Raw genomic sequence first — 21,748 nt, 5'->3', positions numbered from 1 at the left:
TCCATAAAACGTAATCATGAGTAACTATTGACGTAAGTACGTCACGTTATAATTAAAAGCTAGATATATATTTATACGGAAACTCAAATTTTAACATATAATTAATATTTGATAAATCTTAAGTAAATAATCACGAAATTTTATTAACAAATTCAAAAAAATGTTAATAATTATAAGTTTTCATTAATAATTATAAATAATCATCAAAATCCAAATATACAAATGAAATGCTAAAAACGTCAAAACAATGCCACATCACCATAATAGATATTTACTAAAAAAATTCAAAAAATTAACTATTTAAAAATCTCTAAATTTTGATGGTTTAATTACTCAATTAATTGTTATATTAAATACTATCATGTATTGAAGTTATAATGATTGAGAACTTAACAATGTCTAGCCACAATAGTGCAAAACTTGTTTACTTAACATTAGCTAACCCAAAATATTATCATGCTTGAATTTAATCCAAAGAAGCTGGGTATCTTATAGTAACATGTCTTTCATAGCGGTTTCTTATTGAAATAAACTATAATAAAAAATAAAAAAACGAAGTCTTATTTAAAGAAGATAGACTCCAGTCGCCTACACTACAAAAAGCTAACTATAGCTAGGGATGGCAACGGGTACGGGTAAGGCCGGGTACACCTATTCCGTTACCCGTACCCGCTATAATTTTTTACCCGTTACCCGGACCCGTTTACCCGGATTTTGAGACGGGCCGGGTAACGGGGATACCCGCCGGGTAAACGGGTTAAAAATGTTAGACCCGCTACCCGTTTACCCGATTTAAAAAAGGGTAACAGGTCGGGTAAACCCGCTCACCCGTTTATAAAATAAAAATCCATCAACAATATAAAGTTTAAAAATAATAAAATTTATGTGAAAAATATTAAAGTGCTACTACAATATAAATGACATTAAAATTCAAAATAAATAAATAAAAAATTCAAAAGAAGTCTTCATTGCAAATTGGATCATCTTCATTGTAAATTTGGTCATCTTCATTGCAACGCTATCACACTGTAATAAGTTGTTTCCTAAAAAAAAAATTGGTTGTAACATATATGAAAGAACCAACTTTTAATTATTCTTATGTATAAAAACAATGTTTAAAATATATCATGTAATTAGGTAAACATATGATTTATTATATTTTTAAATATTTAAAAATTAACGGGTCGGGTCCCGGGTAACTGGGTACGGGATGACTATTCCGTTACCTGTACCCGGACCCGTTAAAACCTTAACGGGTATTACCCGTTTATCCAAAAAGAACGGGTATTACCCGACCCGAATAAATCGGGTAACGGGCCGAAACTCGGGTAACGGGTCAAATTGCCATCCCTAACTATAGCCATTTAAAAATACTACACGTTTTCGTTGTAGTTAAACATTTTTTGTGGTAGTGTGGCGATTAATCTTGGACGAGATGAATGGATCCTCGATCATTGGTGAAGATCCAAAGGCGGTTCAACGAGGATCCGAATCTGAGCAAGACGAGTGCCTAATTTGACGGCTAAGTCCTTAGGCAAATTAGTTTCAATTTTGGGCTTTGTTCAATTGGGCTTCAGTGACATGAGTCTATCTCCAGAAGTGGGTTTAGATTTCTGTCGCTTTTTACATTTGGAGTGTCGTTTTTCTAATGAAAACATAAGATTTATTATTGTAAGAAATTTATATTTAATATATAAAATATATTGTAACCACGTGGATTATCCATTCCTAAGGGTACCGTTACCATCAAATGGCCTATTAATTATTCTTTTTTCCCTGCAAATGTAATCTTCCTTTTCATGCATGGCCGTTTCATATTTCTCTTTTCACTAAGGCAATACATATTATTCCCCTACTCATTGTATTCTTGATGATCAACTTGTTTAAGTTCGGCAAAAAGCCAATAAAATATTGCTCAGATCTTCAACTATTTCTCTGAGCCCACTTCAGGAAAATGAAAGTCAAATGTACACTTTTCACACATATACATACCTTTCTCATATACTCGTTATCCATTAAGCACTTAATTCTTTCCATGTATATTCTCTTTTTATTGAGCAATATATAAGCAATGTATTACGGTTTACATTCTCTGAATAGTACAGTAATTAAACAATTTCGAAAGACGTGGAGTTTATAATAAATTGTTAGCTTGTTTTGCTGAAGAAGAAAAGGCTTAGCATATGTATTATCACCACAACTCAAGTCAAGTTCATCAGATCTCCATCTTCCTTTTCTAATAAGATATTGAGTGACCTATCAATGTTGTCTTCGTTTATTTCTTTTTAATGTTTTAATTAAATTTTCCTTATTTTACTAACCACACTATATATATATATATATATAACGTTACTGAATGACATACATTAATTTCCCTTGGGAACTGGAGCTTGACAAACCAATTATACGGGATCTGATATTTATTTCTTTCTAGTTTTATTTAAATTTGCTTAAAGAAATGTAGTGAATTTGGGATTCCCTTATTGGCTTCTAGCAAGTTCTTATTGATACTATTTTTTTAACTATATTTATTCATAACAACAGAAAGTGTTGTAGAGAGAGAGAGTAACCAATTATTGTATGGTGCTAAAGACGCAAGGAAAAGGCCTATTGAGCGGCAGTAAAAACGGCTTTTAATTGGTGTCTTTTAAAGTGTTAGAAATCATGCATATATGTACGAGATAGAGCCACTTATAAGCGAATGTAACGCGTTGATCACATATATTGTACAATCATTTCTTTAATTAATATTGAAGTATTAGTAATATAAGTGTTTTGCCCATGTGACACCCTTTATTTCCATTATGCATTTCTCATGATTTTCCTACGTTTTTAAAGTCACTTTTTTTCCCCTCTCACTCAAATAACTTATATATATATATATAGATATATATATATATATATATATATATATAGTCACACTTCCATTACTTCCTCATCAACTTCTCTCTCCCCCTTTTCTCTCAATATCTCTCTCTCTCTCGATCTCTCTCTCTGATCTGATAAACGTGTGATGAACTAAGCCAAAACCGTGTCATCACTACTAAACCAACACACATTTGATTCATTCTCTTGTGCCCATAGAGAACCAATCACCTTTGGTGGGTTTGGTAAGTCAATTTCAAGCTCTTCTTCAACCAAAAATAATAATAAAAAAAAAAACCGCCTAGACAAAGCTAGTCTCAAACTTCAAACTTCAAACCATATACACAAAACCAATGCCAGTACCGTCCATGTATACATTTACACATATATAACAAACGCCACTCTCTTTCTCTCCTCTTATTTTTTTTAGGTATCTCATCTCCAAAACAAAATGATGGGATTGTCGAGACATCCCATGGCGGCGAGATCAAGCGAAGACCACCTCGAAGGAATGCTAAACGACTACGCAACCAACAACGGGCTCATCAAGCCCAACAAGACCACCATGATCAAGGCTTCGAAAGCCGGGTCGGGGAGGGTGGTCACGTGCCTCACGTGCCTCCAGTTCGCTTTCGCCGTCTACGCCACTTTCCTCCTCTACTTCATGAGCCCCGCGGTGGACCTCCGTTCCACCGCCTCGGACTTCACGTGGGCCACGAAGCTGGCCCAAAACTGGAAAACCCTAGTCATAAGCCCGCGCGTTGTGGGCCGGTACGCCGACTCGGCCAACGCCCTCGTCCAGTCCGAAACCCTAACCCTCTCGATCTCCGAGGTTTGCGAGCACGAGAGCATCGAGTTCGAGCAGAAGAAGAGCTCCGACACGGCCATGATCAAGATCAAGCGCGAGCTCTACGACGAGGTCCGAGCCTTCCAAGCCAAGTCCGTCGGGACCGAAACCCTAAAAGAGCTCATGGCCATGAAATCCCGGTGGGACACGAGAAACCCTAAGGGAGAGAACCCGAGAGTCACCGTGATTCTCAACCACTTCAAGAGGAAGACGCTCTGCGCTCAGCTCGACTCGCTCCTCGGCCAAACCCTAGCGTTCCACAGCGCGTGGGTGCTCTCTTTCGGGAGCCCCAACGAGGCTTCTCTCCGGCGGATCGTCGAGAGCTACAACGATTCTCGGATCAGCTTCGTCTCGTCCGGCCACGACTTCAAGTACTACGGCCGGTTCCAGCTGGCGCTTCAGACCGAGGCCGACCTCGTCTACGTCCTCGACGACGACATGATTCCCGGCCGGAAGATGTTGGAGATCATGTCCCACGTGGCAGGAACCGAGAAGTACAAGAACGCTGTTTTGGGGAGTATTGGCCGGATTTTGCCGTTCCGGCAGAAGGACTTTACTTTCCCGAGCTACCGGAAGTTTAGGTCAAAGGAGGCCGGGCTGTACTTGCCTGACCCGGCGTATGATATCACCGTTGACCGGGTTGTCCAGGTTGACTTTCTGTCGAGTTCTTGGTTTTTGTCTGCCGACCTCGTTAGGACGCTTTTCATTGAGTCCCCGTTTACTTTCGCCACCGGAGAAGATCTTCACCTTAGGTACGTACATGCACGTCATTTTTATTTTTATTTTTTTTAAATATATATATTTTCCATTTTTTTTACGAAAAAAAACACTCAAATTGAATCACTTGGTTGGTTATTGCTTAGTAATGTTGCAATTACTAATGAGCTGCTGTTGTTAATATTGGTTTTTATTTTTTGGTTTATATTTACTAGAGAATTACAATACTACTAGAATAATAGCGCTTGTAGAATAACTAGTAGATGCTTAATTAAAGGGAAGGTTGTCTCGGCATGTGGCCTAATTCATTACAGCGTCTTGACGTACAATTTATTTTGCTAAAATATAGACGTGATAATTCACTAGTTTATTAGATTTGAGGCAATAAAAAAATTGGAAATGAAATGGCGGGTTTTGAGTTTGCTTCATTTTTTAGAAAAAAAAAAAAGGTATCGGGGTGCTAAATTAATGCTACATTATTAAGTTGAAAAACGAACATGATCTAGTGTTTATATACTTGATCCGTACTCTATTCAACTAATCTTTGGAAATAGAGCATGTATTCGTATATTATACTCAATTCACAAACATTTAAGCTTAACTTTCGCTGATAATTTATAATTTAAGGAATAGAATTTGAGTTTTGTGTATACATAGCCTATTGATCCCTACTTAAAAAAAAAAAAATTAAAGGCCTATCGGCACCAACTATTCTTTCAGTTCCCACTAGCACTATCACAAATTTGTCTGTTAGTAAGCAATTTTATTCAATTTGTTAACGAGACAATTTGTCTGAGTGCTCTCCTTAGATGATTGTCTGTATTTTCTATTTTCATTTGATCAATAATACATTTATTTGCATATATGCTTAGAGGAATTATAGGCGTAACCCCATTAAAACACTTGGTGGCTTATCACCAAACCCACTCATTCAGTGACACACTTCCGTACGTATTAAAAACGAAAAGGTCACAGGTACCAAAATCCACTTCAATCTTTGTTAAGCAAAAAGAAAAATGATATTATGAGAAATTTTAGATATTTTAATGAGTACGTTTCTCAAAATTTATTCAGAAGACAAAATGCACTCGCACACTTGTTTACTAAAACTTACATTATTATGGTAAACATAAAATCAGCATAAAAGCTTAAATTATGTCTTAGTATTTGCCTTTAGTTATATATGGTAATCTAGTATGGAGATATTTATGAAATAGTCTAATGACTGCTTTCAATAAAATTATAATGTAATTATATTTAAGTACATAAATTATAGTATAAGTAATATATAGTGTTTACCTCGATTGTTAGTGGCAGAGGCACATGGGAATCAGTAAGAATAAATGCTTCTTTAGACTTTTTTTAAAATTATATTTTATTCTAAAAAATTTCATAAATTTGTATATTTTTAACCGAAATTTATATAATTTTTTAAAATTTACTACCTTGAATTAATTGTTCAGATTTGACTCTTGACTAGAATTGCTGTCTATTATAATACGAGACATTAGTGTTGTCTTAGTTAAACTATATAATACGTGTAAATGGTCTCTTTGTTTGCCTCTAATCTGTACATGTGAATAAAAATGCCCAAAAAGGCTAGCTCAATCGGCACTCAAGCTCTAAATTTAAGAAAAAGAAGACAGAATATTCAATTTGAAATTTGAGCTGCCTCGTTTCTCATTTTCGTAATTTTTTCTTGTTGCTTATAATTTTATTATACTTATCTTTCTAATTTTTACACTTCTATTTCAATTTCTATTAGTTTTTTTTACATTTTCATTAAAAATATCAGCAAAATTATCTGAAAATTAAACAAAACGAGGTATGTATAGAATGTTTGAAAAAAATTCGAGGTATTCAAAGAATCACCATCTTGAAACGAGGTACCCGCGGAATATTCTCAATATCTAAAGCGAGCATTTATTAACTGATAAACATTTTATAACAACTGAAATGCAGTTACCAGCTGCAAAAGTACAGAAACGCGGGGTCGTTCGTAGTCCCAGTGGACGCAAACGACAAGGAAACCTGGGGCGACAGCGAGCACCGACTCGCTTACGTGTCCGAAACGACGGTGATATTCAAAGACATAGTCACAGTCCGCGACGACCAGTGGTGGCGAGCCCTCTCCTCCGGCTACGTCACCCAATGGGCCGCCATGAACCCACAAAGAATCGACGCCCTCTTCTACGCCCACACCGCCGACCAGGCCAAAGCCCTCTCGCCTCTCCTCGAGAAGTTCCGCTCCGTCGCCGGGAAAAAGGCCTACGTGGCAATCCCCGGCGGGCGGTTCTGCGCCTGCTCCGACGCCGCGGCGGCGCTGGGCTGGCCTCCCGTGGTGTGCCGGGAACGAAGGTTCAAGTTGCTGGACTTGGGGCTTGGGAAGCTCTCCGGCGACGGGTCGGACTCGGAGGTTCCGGTGGTTCAGGGGGTTTACGCGAGCGTGAAGGGTCTGGTGAGGATTCATAATCCGAGCGTGGTGATCGCGGTTGATGATATTGATTCCAATGTGAAGAAGGCGTTGAAGATGGCTTCGGAGACTAATGGGAATCAGACCACTTTGGTGCTTTTGCCGAGGAGCTCCGTTTCCAAGGTGCTTTGGATGGCGGATCTTAGACCCGCCGCGCTGTTAAGTAAGATTATCTTCTATTTTTTACTACTATTTCTTACGTAGTGCATTGAAGTAATTTTTTTTTTTTTTTAGCAAAATGGTAATCATATATATATATATATATTGTTAATTTTAAAAGCAGTTTATTTCATGATGAAAAATTAAAAAAAAAAAAAAATTGACGTTCGTATATTTTATGAAAAATATTAGAACTTAAAACACATTTTTCAAATGTGCAAAATTTGTTCATGATAGCACTAGATTAATGTATCATTAAAACAGGATCTAACTTTAAAATTCAAAAGTACATATATTTAATTTTATATATGTTATTCTTAGGGTCAAAATAAATTTTAATTAACCTTTTTAATATATTTAAAATAAACAAATCATTTATAGTTTTAAATATCTTGAAAGTTTTAGGTGATAACTTTAAGCTAAATAATATAAATTCACCACCAGTCCTTCTATTCTATTATAGTAGTCAATTTTCGTTTGTAATTTGCGCGCAGATTGGAACCGGATGCGAGTATCGGTGAACATCATAACCCAAAACCGGGTCGGATCCCTGACCCGGCTCCTAAACTCCCTAAAAAACGCGCACTACATCGGCGACGAGATCCCGATGAGCTTCAACATGGACAGCAAAGTGGACGCGTCGACGATCCGCCTGGCCGGCTCCTTCGAGTGGGCCCACGGCCCCAAGACCCTGCGCCGCCGCATCATCCAAGGCGGCCTCATCCGAGCCGTGAGCGAGAGCTGGTACCCGGCCACGGACCACGACTTCGGTCTCCTCCTCGAGGACGACATCGAAGTCTCACCCTACTACTACCTGTGGATCAAGTACGCCTTGCTCGTCTACCACTACGACCCCGCCACGTCGCTCCCCGACCTCGCCTCGATCTCTCTCTACACCCCGAAGCTCGTCGAGGTCGTCAAGGAGCGGCCCCGGTGGAACCCCACCGAGTTTTTCCGGCGAGTCCACCCGAACACGCCCTACCTCCACCAGCTCCCGTGCAGCTGGGGCGCCGTGTTCTTCCCCAAGCAGTGGCGCGAGTTCTACGTCTACATGAACGCCCGTTACACCGACGACGCCAAGTCGAACCCGGTTCAGATACCCAAGTCCCGGACCAACGGGTGGCAAGCTTCTTGGAAGAAGTTCCTGATCGACATGATGTACCTGCGCGGCTACGTGGCGTTGTACCCGAATTTCCCGGGGCAGGCGAGCTTCTCGACGAACCACATGGAGCCCGGGGCCCACATCAGCGCCTCGGACAACGTGGTTCGCCACGACAAGGGAGATTTCGAGGTTCCGTTGATGAAGGAGGATTTTACGCCGTTGCTTCCCGGCGGGAAGCTTCCTCCGGCGTCGAGGCTTCCGTCGGTGAACCTCTTTAACCAGGCGGTCTCGCTCAAGGGCATGAAAGCCGCCGGAGCTAAGCTCGGACAGGACGTGCTGAGGTGTAATAATGCCACGGAGATTGTGGCCGTTGACCACCACACTGGACTTCCCTCCGCCTGCGCTAAGTTCTAATTTTTTTTTTTTTTTACACATATATTGAATTTATTATTCTTTAGGGGATATATTATATATGTATTATTGTTACGTGTATGTTTTGCATGGGGGGTAAAAGTACGTCATTTGTTGATCGATGGAGTTGTTTGGTTGTTTATTGTTTATGTGTATGAAGCTAAAAAGAAAAGCTCTCATATTCATCGGTCGTACGAACGATTGATTTTGTATGCAAAGAAATTATTAAATGTTTTTTTTAACTCTCTTTAATTTTTTTTCTATTCTTTGATCAATCATGTTTTTCAAGGATTCAAGTCTGGTATAGAAATAATAGGTTAAGTGTTTAGTTTTAATGCAATATTTAGGTTGACTGTTTAGTTTTTAATGCAATATTTCTTTTTGAGCAAAAAAAATTGGTATAGAAATAACGCCATTCCCTTAATATTTTATTTGATATTATATCATGTGGCCTCAACGAATGTTTCTTTATATTAGTTTAGCGGGGATACATATTTCTACCGTAATTGAAAAATTAGATAGGTAAAAAATTAATTTAAAAATTAAAAATTATATGAATTTCATTAAATATAAGTATCTAATAAGCTAAGTTTATTTTACAAGGTAGCAACACCGGAATTAAAGCATGGGCGGAGCCACATGAGACCTAAAATAAGTATATGCCGCCTCAATTTGTTGAAATTGTATATTTCATATTAAATTTTTATTTTTAGTCCATAGTTATGTATTTTTCATCAATATCTTCCAAAAAGTATTCAACATATATTCCCCTCCTTGGATGAAATTATGAACTAAAGTATTAAAATATTGACTTGAAGTATGGCTAATACAAGGGTTGGCTACTTATAAATTTAATAATTTCATTTTGGCTAATTATTTAGAGTGCCCTTAAAAAATCAAAGAGAATCATTTCTTTGCTCGGTGGTTAAAAGAAGAGATTCAATTAACTTAGGTTAACCTTTAACCGAAAATTTAGGTTAAAGGTTAACCGTTTAACCGATTTTTTTTAATTAGGTTAACCGAAATTAACCGAATTAACCGAATTGTTTTAATATATTTTATTTAATATTTAAATTTATTTAAGAAATTAATGCCTTTAATTTCATTATAATTAAATTAATTAGTAAATTGATATAATTAATTTTTTAAAAATTATTATAAATTCGTATATAAATTTTAATAAATTTCAGTTTAACTAAATTAAATTTTGTTAATAGATATTATTAATTATAATTAAAGTTAAATTAATTAATTTAATTTGAAAAATAATATATATTTTTTTTTTATTTAATAAGTCTTATAATCTAGGTTAACCTAGGTTAACCGTAAATTAACCGGTTAAAATTAACCGAACGGTTAATTTTAACCGAAATCGCGGTTAAAATTAACCGTTCGGTTAATTTTAACCGGTTAATTTAGGTTAAAAAATAAATCAAAAAGATTAGTTTAACTTAATTTGCATCTTTATCGGTGGTCCAAGGTTGATTCGCAGGAAAAAAAATTATTTGAAAAAAAGGAAGGATTTGTGGAATTAGCTATAAGCTTTAATCAGCTGATGTGGCTTTTTGTTGATGCAAAAATAAAAGTTGATGGGTCTTTTTTTGTTCTGCGTGGTTATTGGTATGTATAGCCTAGATGAGAAACAGAGCATTCTTGGCTCGTCAATTGAATTCAAATCATCTTCCTCGCTCGTCTCTTTTTGTTACTATTGAGAATGCAGTTGGTTGTCGTTTATTTCTTTCTCTTCTTCAGACTTGTCGTCTGTTTATATCATACGACAGTCTTTTCTTTTTTCTCTGTTGTTAACTCATACGACAGCATTTTGCTATAAGCTGTTCGTTATGTTCGTTAATACTGTTTGACTCTTCTTTATATATATTTTCTTGTATTCATTTTATCTGAATTAATGCGAAAGTAAGAATCAAATCCAGGTATTGTTCAATCCTCTGTGTTTTTCTTTTCCACTCTCTCTCATTCGATTTCGTCTTATCCGATAGTTCGATCGTAATGGTTTTTCTTCTCCAAGACATTTCAGAGACTCTGTTTCAAAACTCTCTCCACATTCATCGGCACAATGGCGGAACGAAAGCTCCCTTCTCTTCCCTCCGATTCCGACATCCCTGCAAACACAGGACGGTCTTCTCTCTGCAACTCACGGTAATTCGATTCGATTGTTTATTTACTCGCTAGGGCTAGGTTTGCGATTTCGTATGAAGTTGGATTGTAATTACTAATTATTACATGTTTTTGTGATTTCGTATTTAAAACGTTTCTTGAACTGTAATTATTACATGTTCTTACTCTGTTTTTAATGAAAAATTCGTATCTCAATAACTTTTCTTTCTTTGTGCCTCTCGCTAAAATTTCCTTGCTAGGCAGACTAGTGTTGCGATTTCGTATTAAAGTTGATTCCGTCGGACGTTAAATGAAGTGCACTCTTTTAATTAAAAATCGTATTTTCAAGAACTTCTCTATTATTTGTGTACTTCGATTTCTACTTTAGGGCTACAATACTGTTGCGATTTTTACGCGCACAAGTGTACGTGTCGCTCAAGTAATATAGTGAATTAAGTACGAGTGTTGATCCCACGAGAAACAAGCTTAATTAACAAACAAATCAACTAGCACGAATTGAACTAAAGATGAGATGGAAAGATGTCACAAATTATTGACAAGTTCTAACGTAAAAAAATAACAAAACACTCAAATAAAAGTTGTAAGCAGAAATAGAGGTTAAGGACCAAGGCTTCACGGGTTTATTCAACGGTTTGGATACACGAATTTCACGCACAATCAATAATCAACTCACTACTCTTTGCTAACCATACTCACAGAATAATATTGCTAAATCTCTCTCAAGCATCTAACAGCCTATGTCAAAATTAGGATATTCTCTCGATCTCAATCCCTAACAAAAACATGCATTAATATCAAGAGTATTCACGTGATTCTATGGCAACCTAACTATCTCTAGCTTAGGCATGCATCATAGTAATTCAAACCAAAACACTGACAACCTAATCTTTCTTAAGCATCAAGTTTAAATACAAAATCATGAACAAGGTAGTTAATCTTGATCAAGCATTAAAAACGGATTTGAATTAAACAAAGTAGTAGAGAATGGAAATTGAACTTCAATATATTAAATTATATCCATAACCAAATCCTAAACTCGCTACGCCATAGTCCTTAATGGAATTAGTTCATGGCGTAGCGAGAAAACAAAAATAAAATAAAAGAGTAGGAAGAAGAAGAAACCATAATTAAATACTCAATTGTAAATTAAAATACGGGAGTTGAAGAGTAAAGGAGAAAAATAAAACTGTAATTGGCGCGAATTGATAAAGAACGGCTCTCATCTTTTTCTCTATCTCTCGCAAATACTAAGTGAAAACAATTATAAAAAAATGCTAAAAGTCCCTAAACAAGAGGTTGAGAAGTGTATTTATAGGCTTAGGTCGAAATTCTTGTGTTTCCTCTAATTTTCGGAGAAGGCTAGGTAATAAAACTTGATCCGACGGCTCAGATTGACTCAGAAAACGCGTTTCCTCTTTTGGCTTCGCGCACCTCGCGGTGCGCGGTATCTGGGTCGCGGCCAGGGCCGGCTTAAGGCATTTTGAGGCCTAAAGCAAAACTTTGAATAATTGGCCTTTATTTAAAAAAAAAATCAATATCAATAATTATAATTTAATGAGAATAACATTGAACAATAATTACTTATTGGACTAAATAACTATTTCATATTACCGAATTAACGCTATTGACATAATAATAATAATAATAATAATAATAATAATAATAATAATAATAATAATAAAAAATAAAAAAACTCACACGCATACAAAGCTAATTTAAATATAGAAATAAACACAAGAGGGTGAGTTTTTGAAGTTTTTAAAGCTTGAAGTCCATGTCAATATTTTTTAATGAGTTTCTATTTCTATTTTTCTATGTTTTTTTTAATCTTAATCATATTTGTATTGACTGATCATTTTTATGAAAATAAAAAATCTCGTACTTCTATTTTTTTTTTATCGTAATCCCACACTAATATGGCTTTAACACAAGAGTTTGCAACATCAAGGGAATTGGAAATGCTCTAATAAATGCTATTAGCAGTCTCACTTGGTGGACCAACACCCTAATACTAATATGTATTATGTATTCAAATATATTATGTTGTATTCCCTATACCATATGCTATGTTACGGAAACTTTTGCTACAAGCATCAAACAGAAGAGACTAACCCATGGAATCGGTTTGTATATATAATATATTAGCCTTGAGCGAACTATAAATAAAATATAATATATAAGGTGTTCTAATTAAATAGTCAATCAAAATTAATAGATTCGTGAAATAGTAAAAATAATTACCTATGAGTACAGTATTTGAGGAGATACTTTCCATTAGATGCCTAAAAATCCAACGAATATATTAACGCAAGTGCGGATCCTATTCATGCTTTAACTGCACCATTCCCAAACTTCAATATTTTTTTTTTAAAATGGTTTACGCATATGGCATATGGGTTGTTTAAAAAACATATTGTATATGGGCCTTTGACAAATGGGCTTGGCTGTCTTTAATTTGCTTCATGTTTGCTTCCGTTCATGTAGAGAACGTTCATGTCTGTATTTCTATTCTCTTTTTTTTTTTTATATATATATATATATATTTTTTTTTGTGGGCCTTTTGAGGAAAAGGGGCCTAAAGCATGTGCTTTACTTCCCTTGCAGGTGGGCCGGGCCTGGTCGCGGCGCGAGGTAGATCTTCTCGGGAGGTCGCGTTCCGCGCTTGACGCTGAGGGATTTTCGACGCTAAAGTTCTTCAACCTCGCGGCGCACGGTATGGGGGTCGCGGCGCGAGGTCAACACTTCCATACCCTCGCGGAACGCGCAAACTGCTCGGAGATGGCTCGGGATGATTTTTAGACCTTGCGGCGCGCGCTATGAGGGTCGCGGCGCGAGGTTTTGATGTCTTCTTAACACATTCTTCGTTTTTTACTCGTTTTTTATCCCGAATGTCTCGATTTGTACAGATTTGTCCAGAGTATCATAGAAATCCCACTTTTGACCTGAAAACCTTCAAAACACACGAAAAAACCTCAAACTACTCAAGAACATGCTCGGATTAGTTGGGATGATAGGAGTTTTCTACGCACGACACGCACCTATCAAATACTAGTAAATGTTTTCACTGTTTTTTTTTTTTTTCAGTAGAGGTTGTATCTTTCAAGAAATTGAAAGGTTGATAAAAATGAGAATCAAAACATATTTCTTAATCGTCTGTTTAAAACAGGTGTAGACGAGTTGTTTTCTAAACCCCTTCCCGAAGATGTTTTGTTGAATGTACTGGCCCAATTGCCAACCGAATCCTTTACGGGCTAGGAGTTTCTGAATAAGTCCTGGAAAGATGTCATCGATAGAGTAATCAGAGATGACAAATTTGGGGCCATGCAACAGCGAGCCGTTGCGGAGGACTTTTTGCTATAGCCATAAGCCATGTGAGACTTTTTGCTATAATGAGATATAAATACGCTTCACTTTTCACTTGTAATACAATTTTTTTGTATTAAAATATTTTCTATACATAAACTATTACACGCATACATATATATATATATTATTTACAATTTTCGACTCACGACTTTTCCCCAAAAAGTGATAAACACTGTTTAAACTTTACACTTGTCAATTGTTGAGTGAGTCGTTTAAATTCGTTAATCGGGACGAATAGTTTTACTCATATATTTAAGTATATATATCCGTTTAAAATATAATTGTTAAAGATATATATATATATATATATATATATATATAAAACTAAAATAATACAGCTGTAAGTTTTATTTCATTACCAAAAATAATAGATTATTTACAAGAATCCCTCTGATCTCCTACACGATTAACAACTTGCCACTTGTTGTCGAAAATCTTAGATAAGAGACCCTGGAAATTTGCATTGTAACAAATATAATCCTTCTGTCAAAAAATTTATAATAGCGTGAAACAATTAAGGGTAAAATGTATTTTTTCTTTTCTTTATATTCTTTATTTTGTTTTTATTACTATATTGTTAAATACTAAAGAAATCTAATTAATTAATCTCTCTTTGTGTGCGTGTGTCTCACACATCTCTCTATCCGGTTTCTCCATACACGACCTCACTCCGACCACCGCCTCGCACCTCCACTCCGACTAAGCCACCTTTCTTTTCCACGCGACCGCCGAGTCACCACCAGTACCGACGAGCCACAAGATCTGACCATCGCGGGTAAATACACAAAGCTCTCAAGGTGTCGATTGATCTCTTTTCAACTTCCTAGCTCAAACTCGTTAATTTATTTATTTTTTTTCGAAACCTCCTCAGTCGACTGTGACGACGGCAGTGAGCTCAATCACGATTCACGACGGTGAATCCGCGGAGATAAACTTTGAACGACAAGATCTCTCCGTTAGAAGTCGAGGCGATCCTTGCCTCCGTCGAAGCCATCAACGCCGAGATCAAGCACAGCATCACCGTCCTCGTTTTGCTATGTTTCGAATTCCGATCTCAATTCAGGAACTACAGATGCGAAAAAGCTTCTGATAGTGCAAACGAGTCGGTGAGTAAGCACGAGAAGCCGCGGCAAAGGATTGTCACTTTCTCCGGCGTGGGCCTGAGAATCCTGATGTCATCGGAGCTCGGCCTCTTCGCCGGCTTCCTCTGCTACGCCGCTAACTTCTGGTTAGACCTATGGTTATTTTGAAATTCATGTATTCATGTCTAGTCCTTCTGTGATTAAAGACGAGATGAGGGAGATTTGCGCAGAGAAAGATATGAGGATTTTGTAGCCAACACGGGATCGACGGAGGGCATGGAAGTTCATATTTTAATGATATAATTATATATTTTTTATTGTTTTTTTAATAAAGATATTTAGGTAGTTTTTTCAAAAAAATGCCATCACATGACCAAAATGTGATAAAAGAATTGGATGTCTGTTAAGGAAACATGACAGATGGACTATATTTGTCACCATACTTCAAGTTTGCTATGTCAGATTTTCGACATCAAAGGGCAAGTTGTTAATCGTGTAGGAGATCAGAGGAGATTCTTGTAAATAATCCAAAAATAATTTATATATAATGTAAATACATGTATAATTTATATATATGAAAATACTTATTTATATATGTATATATTTATTACAATTAAATTATATACATTTGTAAAATAAAATAAAAATCAGCCTTTTTGAATATATATATATATATATATATATATATATATATATATATTCCTATATATTTTAATTTGTAGCATTGAAGAACTATTTCATCTTTTAAATTTGGAGATATGTATTTTGGATTTTTTAAAATTACACTTATAGAATTTTTGATGATATATTCGGCGGTAGTCGATATATTAATTCTCGTATACTCGCAACTCTAAAATGCTGATGGAACCTAAGGAATTCAATCAGTGTGAAATTCAAATTTTAGGGAGAGTGGATATGATCAATAAATATTTTGATAACGCAATCAGTGTGAAATTCAAATTTTAGGGAGTATGGATATGAATAAATATTTTAATAACACATTTAAGATGCAATATTTTCCTGATTGTTCTTGTAATATTTCTTGCATTACATCTTTATATTGAATAAAATCCAAAAAGATTTCCCTTCCTTTTCATAGAGATTTCCTAATAAAATTGGGAATTATATCGTTATCTCACAGAAACGACAAGGGTATTTCTGCCATTCTTCAGAAACGTGGCGTCTTCTTATTGATGATGTCGCTGAGACTAACTGATCGTATCAATTGTTTAATATGTTTAGAATCCACCGCAAAAGCCAAAAAAGGTACAAAAATAGGTACTCGGTCGATTTGACGTTGTCACGTCACAACCTTAACAAAACCAAGTCCCACGTGGCAAACGACATCGGATTTTTACGCCTCAGAAAATTTCAAACAAGAAGGCGGGGTAATTTGGTCATTATAAATAAAACTACACACGTAGTATTTCCTTTTCAGTTCAAGCCTCTTTTGATTCTCAATCTCTCTCTCTGATTCGATTGAAATATCGCTTGTAAGCTTAAATACCCTATGATCTCAGTTCGTGTTTCGCTTGGAATATCTCCGCTTCGAATAGCGCAATGTAAGTGTTCTATAATCGTTTAAATAAAAAAAAAAAGTGTTCTATAATCGCTTCGTAGGATATGAATTCGTAATTCATAGCTGTTTTTTTTAGTTAACGTTGGAATTCGAATGTGGATGATTTTCGTTCGCATTTCTTTAGCGTCTGATTGTTTTGTCGTCGAAACTGTGTTGAGATGAAAGATTCAAATCATCAATTGCTCGTTTGCTTAATCGACGATTACAAACTAGACTGATTTTTTTTTTTTTTTTTTTTTGGTGTGTGATAGAATTTATGCGTTCGGAGACAAAGAATGTGATATTTATTTTGTGACTGTCAAGAGACAATACTAGATAACCATGGGAACCCTGCACCGAAGGTAATGTTCGATTATTCCCTCTTCATTGTTGTTCTGTTGAAGCTATATGTGTTTAGATAATTCAATATATCCCTCTCTTTTGCAGTGGAGTGATTAAAAGATCGAGCGATGGTGCCAGAATTTTAGTGGCGACTATAATGGGGATTGTATTTGGATTCTTTGTTGGAATGTCTTTTCCTTCTGTAACACTAACTAAGGTACGATTAGATGGTCTCTCTATTTAATGGTGGATTTCCGTAAAACCCCAGCCCATATATCGACTTGATGTGCCTTAAATTTCGCAGATTCACTTACCTTCACGCCTTATGTCATCTCTTGATGTAGCCATGGCTGACATTCATAGATCCGCCTCTAGCAAAAATTTAGAATATCGCGGACCTTCCAATATGTCTAAGGTGAGTTTTCTACTTAGTTCGTGATCATGTGGCATTTCCTCGTCAAATTCTTTCTTTTAAATCATTTACCTTTTATATATGTAATTAGATTGAATGTCAAGAACTTGTCTTTGCATGTGTTTCTTTTAGCATGAACAATTTTTTTTATCCAGATTAATAGAAAGTCATCAAACATGTTGAACTAGAGAAACAGAGTTGATCGGGAACAAAATCATAAGTAAGAGTTTTACAATTATTTTTGAAATATGCCATCTAGATGGCATCGCTAAAAGTGTATTTTCATGAATTTGTATCAATTTCCGTATAGAATACTTCCGTTAGTTTTGCTATCTGCTTATAAATCTTTTATTCCTCGGGTACAGTTCAAAAATATATAGTGCTCAATAACATCTGGCATTGATATACAATTAAGTGGCTTTCTCTATTTTGTTCCAGATATACGTTTCTACAAACCCTCGTGGTGCTGAATTATTACCTCCCGGAATTGTTGTGTCTGAGACTGATCTTTATCTGCGCAGGTTGTGGGGTGATCCCAGTGAGGTACGATATATCATTATGTTTAAAATTGAAGGATGCCATAATTTGAGTATTCGAATGTTTCTATTTGGAAAATTAGTGATAATATCGACCGATTTAGTGTACAATATGTTAAGTTTAACTTGATGTGGGCCAAACTGGTTTGGTGAACACACATTACCTGGGAAATTTCCGGGAAGGAGTAAGTACATATTTCCAACCTCTCCTGAAAATCTATCTCAACAACTTTGCATCCTTTATAGTCTGTGTGTATAAGTTTATTTTATATGGCTGTTAAAATGTAATGGGACAACTTGAAACTTTCAGGATCTCCCAATACGGCCAAAGTATCTGGTGACATTTACTGTTGGAATTGACCAGATGGACAACATAAACGCGGCCGTTAAAAAGGTTAAATTCTGTGAGCTATTTAGTACGTTCTTATTACAACTAATTTTCGGTGGCCAGAATTATACTGATCGAAAGACTCTTTTGGATAGTTTTCTGAGGACTTTATGATCTTGCTTTTTCACTATGATGGACGCGTCACTGAATGGGATCAGTTTGAGTGGTCAAAGAATGCAATCCATGTCAGTGTTAAGAAACAAACGAAATGGTTAGTTTTTATGGTGATGAAACTAGATTCTAAAACTCATCACCAAAAAATTTAAATAGAATAGTGATAGTTGGTTCTTGTGGTGATACTTTTTCTATGTGATTCAGGTGGTACGCGAAAAGGTTCTTGCATCCTGATATCGTTGCAGCTTATGAATACATTTTCATATGGGATGAAGATCTCGGAGTCGAGCATTTCAGCGGAGACAAGTACGTTTTCCTTTGATCAACCTGGAGAACTTAAAGTTCATTTTTATCAAGCCTTTCTCTCCAATGATCCTTCATGTAACTTGCCAGATATATTGAGTTAGTCAAGAAACACGGATTGGATATCTCGCAACCCGGTCTCGAGCCCAATAATGGATTGACATGGGAGATGACAAAGAGGAGAGGCGATAGAGAGGTTCACAAGTGAGTCTCTTACCCCATTTTTATGTTCCATGTCCTTGTGGACACACATCGTTTATATTGTGGATTATCCAATATGTAATGCAGGGATACAGAAGAGAAACCAGGGTGGTGTAATGACCCCCTTTTACCTCCTTGTGCAGCGTACCATACTTTCCTCTCTTAATTTTTCTATTTTTCCTTTCCATGGTTGTATATATGTGGTTAACATGATCTTTGTTTTTAGATGGTTTAGAATTAACAGTCCCGTTGAAACATGTTTCAGGTTTGTGGAAATTATGGCTCCCGTATTTAGTCGTGAAGCTTGGCGTTGCGTGTGGCACTTGATTCAGGTATCGCTACAATATTTTAAAATAAATTGATAGGTTTACATTCAGAAGAAGACGGACTATTTTGTTATCGGATACTCTGTTGTTCCAGTTTAAATATGTACTTGATGCTTTCAGAATGATTTGGTGCACGGATGGGGATTGGATTTTGCTCTTAGAAGATGTGTCGAGGTCAGTTATTTATGTTGATTTTTTATTTCTTTTTTATATTCTCTGTTAATAATCGAATGCTAGAATTCTCTAGAAACTTAATCATGGGAAATTGATATTCAATTATGATGTATTGAAACTTAATCATGGGAAATTGATATTCAATTATGATGTATTTTTAAGTATATACATTTATTCAGTTATGATGTATTTTTAAGTATATACGGATTCTCTTCGATGGGTGAGTATATACAGATTTCAGTCAATGCTTTTTATTTGAAGTGGTTCTGATTTTCTGGTTTTTCTATCTTTTGCCAGCCTGCACATGAAAAAATTGGGGTTGTGGACTCCCAGTGGATTGTTCATCAAGTAATACCTTCTCTTGGCAACCAGGCAAGTCTCTAGTCCATATTTAAATAAATAGTTTTTCTTGTGACTTCACATCAGATAAAAATGCATTTAAAAAGTAGTATATTTGTGAATGAACTACATTAAATTGATGTTGCATGTGGATTTCTTGCAAAAATGTAGTTAAAACTGTAAAAGACTTAATTATGTAAATTATTCGCCGACTATTGAGGATAAAATACAATCCAAACAAGGTTTGGTTGCGAAACTTACGTTGCTTTTAATTGGATTTTGAATAGATCCTAAAAGCAACAAACATTATTTTAGAAAGAAAAATAAACAAAGGAGTTTCCATTAGACGAAGAATTGTCATCTTAAAAAACATAGCTTGTTGCATGTGAACTGCAATCCAAGAGAACATGTACGAAGAACAAAGCAAAACAAACTATTAGGCAAAGAAATAGTTCTTGAATATAATTATCCTCGAAATGAGAACCAGCCTCCAGCCATAAGGGAACAAAAAAGAAGGTAGAAGAGCTACAAGCAACGCGGCAACAATCATGATTTCTAGAAGTTAGTTGGGTGTAGAGTCACGAATCTAATGATTTAACAATGTTTGTTCATTTTAGTTTATTTAGTTTTTTTTAACCCAAATCACACTCATCTCTTTATCATCTACCAAATTTCAGGGCAAGGCTGAGAATGGAAGAGCCGCCTGGGAGGGGGTATGTGTACTACGATCCTCTTTCGTTAATTCTATTATCAGTTAAATAGAAATAAATAATGAGTTAAGGGAAAGTTTATAATTTTTCCTACTCGGTCATTAATGCAGGTTAGAGCAAGGTGCAGAAGCGAGTGGACCGAATTCCAGGCGCGTCTCAACAATGCCGACAAGACTTTCCTTTCTGCAAAAGACTAGTCATCGGATCGAATTCCAAAACTGTATCTCCTCTCTGTACATGCTTTGCTTTTGGCCTAGAGGTGTTTTTTACATATAGTTTTCAGCCCCAACTTTTTTTTACATGTATCTTACACACATTATTAGTTTAGATTATATGGAAAGAGATTTTTTTTTTTTACATTTTCCATGGCAGTTTAATTAAAGTTTGTTACTTTCCGCTATTTAATTACGATTTGTTGGAGCAGTTAACGAAGTTCCTTTGACTAATACTAATGGACAAGAACGTAAGTTAGAACTTGCACCAAACTAGACAAGTTGACAAGAATCCAGTCCTTTTGTTTAGTTTGAGCCTTGAAATCATGTATTTCAATTTGTGTCATATCTCTCATGTGAACTGAGATGGCATGCATTGGTCATTAGTTGGTCTTTATAAAACATGATTCATGTAGCGTCTCTTCCAAAAGATAAAAAAAAAAAAATGAAATTGGTACGTTACTGAGTGGCTCATAATGAAGACTTCGCTGGCTCGACCGTATGAGATATATGGTATATAAAACTTGATTCTTCTCAACTAATTTCCTCCGACGTATCACATATGTTTTATGATGCCTTATTACATTTTTTTTTGTTCAACTCTGTTTTAATTATACCTACATTTTCAGCTATCTATGGCTCAAATTATTGTACATTTTATACCCGGTTGGGTAATTTGTGATGCTAAAAATGGTACCCAAAATATATAATAGATATAAAATCATATAAGAAAACAAAGAAGTATTTGGAGTGAGATTTAAGTTGTCTACAATTTATCACCAAACGCTAATTGAGTTTGAGAGAGTATCGCAAAACTTTTTTTGCTTGCTTTGGGAGCTTGCTTCTCTCTAGCTACCTCACAAAACACTCATTTCACCTTCCTGACTTGTTTCCTAAGACTGATTTAAATATGTGATTGATTAGTAGGATTGATTTAGACTAAAAACACCTTCTCTCTTTCCTCTATTATTTCTT

General features: G+C 35.8%; 2 protein-coding genes across 2 annotated transcripts; both read left to right on the top strand.

The window, feature by feature from the left end:
• Window positions 1–2,969: 2,969 nt before the first annotated feature.
• On the top strand, window positions 2,970–8,783 carry LOC149382113 (glycosyltransferase family protein 2). Its single transcript, XM_089601020.1, has 4 exons — window positions 2,970–3,110; window positions 3,296–4,464; window positions 6,392–7,065; window positions 7,556–8,783. The coding sequence occupies exons 2-4, from the start codon at window positions 3,317–3,319 to the stop codon at window positions 8,575–8,577; spliced, it is 2,844 nt and encodes a 947-aa protein (XP_089457146.1). The 5' UTR covers window positions 2,970–3,110; window positions 3,296–3,316; the 3' UTR covers window positions 8,578–8,783.
• Window positions 8,784–16,572: 7,789 nt separating this feature from the next.
• LOC149382112 (uncharacterized) lies at window positions 16,573–20,951 on the top strand. Its single transcript, XM_089630836.1, has 15 exons — window positions 16,573–16,720; window positions 16,989–17,078; window positions 17,164–17,275; window positions 17,363–17,473; window positions 17,909–18,013; window positions 18,317–18,400; window positions 18,490–18,605; window positions 18,713–18,814; window positions 18,902–19,015; window positions 19,100–19,156; window positions 19,278–19,344; window positions 19,459–19,512; window positions 19,810–19,884; window positions 20,529–20,564; window positions 20,672–20,951. Exons 2-15 carry the CDS (start codon window positions 17,059–17,061, stop codon window positions 20,756–20,758), a joined length of 1,140 nt encoding a protein of 379 aa, XP_089486962.1. The 5' UTR covers window positions 16,573–16,720; window positions 16,989–17,058; the 3' UTR covers window positions 20,759–20,951.
• The last annotated feature ends 797 nt before the right edge of the window (window positions 20,952–21,748 follow it).

This window comes from Urtica dioica, chromosome 11 (assembly GCF_054948205.1).
Source record: "Urtica dioica subsp. dioica isolate 48M chromosome 11, U.dioica_male_clone48M_v1_H2, whole genome shotgun sequence".
NCBI classification, from domain to species: domain Eukaryota; kingdom Viridiplantae; phylum Streptophyta; class Magnoliopsida; order Rosales; family Urticaceae; genus Urtica; species Urtica dioica.
The sequence above is the reverse complement of the archived record's forward strand: the minus strand, read 5'-3'. Positions and strand labels throughout refer to the sequence as shown.

Bases quoted from the DNA above. Each gene is read 5' to 3' on its own strand.
- LOC149382113 (XM_089601020.1), top strand. From the start codon at position 3,317: ATGATGGGATTGTCGAGACATCCCATGGCGGCGAGATCAAGCGAAGAC. The intron at 4,465-6,391 runs GTACGTACATGC...ACTGAAATGCAG, and splicing joins GGAGAAGATCTTCACCTTAG to TTACCAGCTGCAAAAGTACA. The intron at 7,066-7,555 runs GTAAGATTATCT...ATTTGCGCGCAG, and splicing joins TAGACCCGCCGCGCTGTTAA to ATTGGAACCGGATGCGAGTA.
- LOC149382112 (XM_089630836.1), top strand. From the start codon at position 17,059: ATGGGAACCCTGCACCGAAG. The intron at 18,606-18,712 runs GTTAGTTTTTAT...TATGTGATTCAG, and splicing joins GTTAAGAAACAAACGAAATG to GTGGTACGCGAAAAGGTTCT. The intron at 19,513-19,809 runs GTCAGTTATTTA...ATCTTTTGCCAG, and splicing joins CTCTTAGAAGATGTGTCGAG to CCTGCACATGAAAAAATTGG.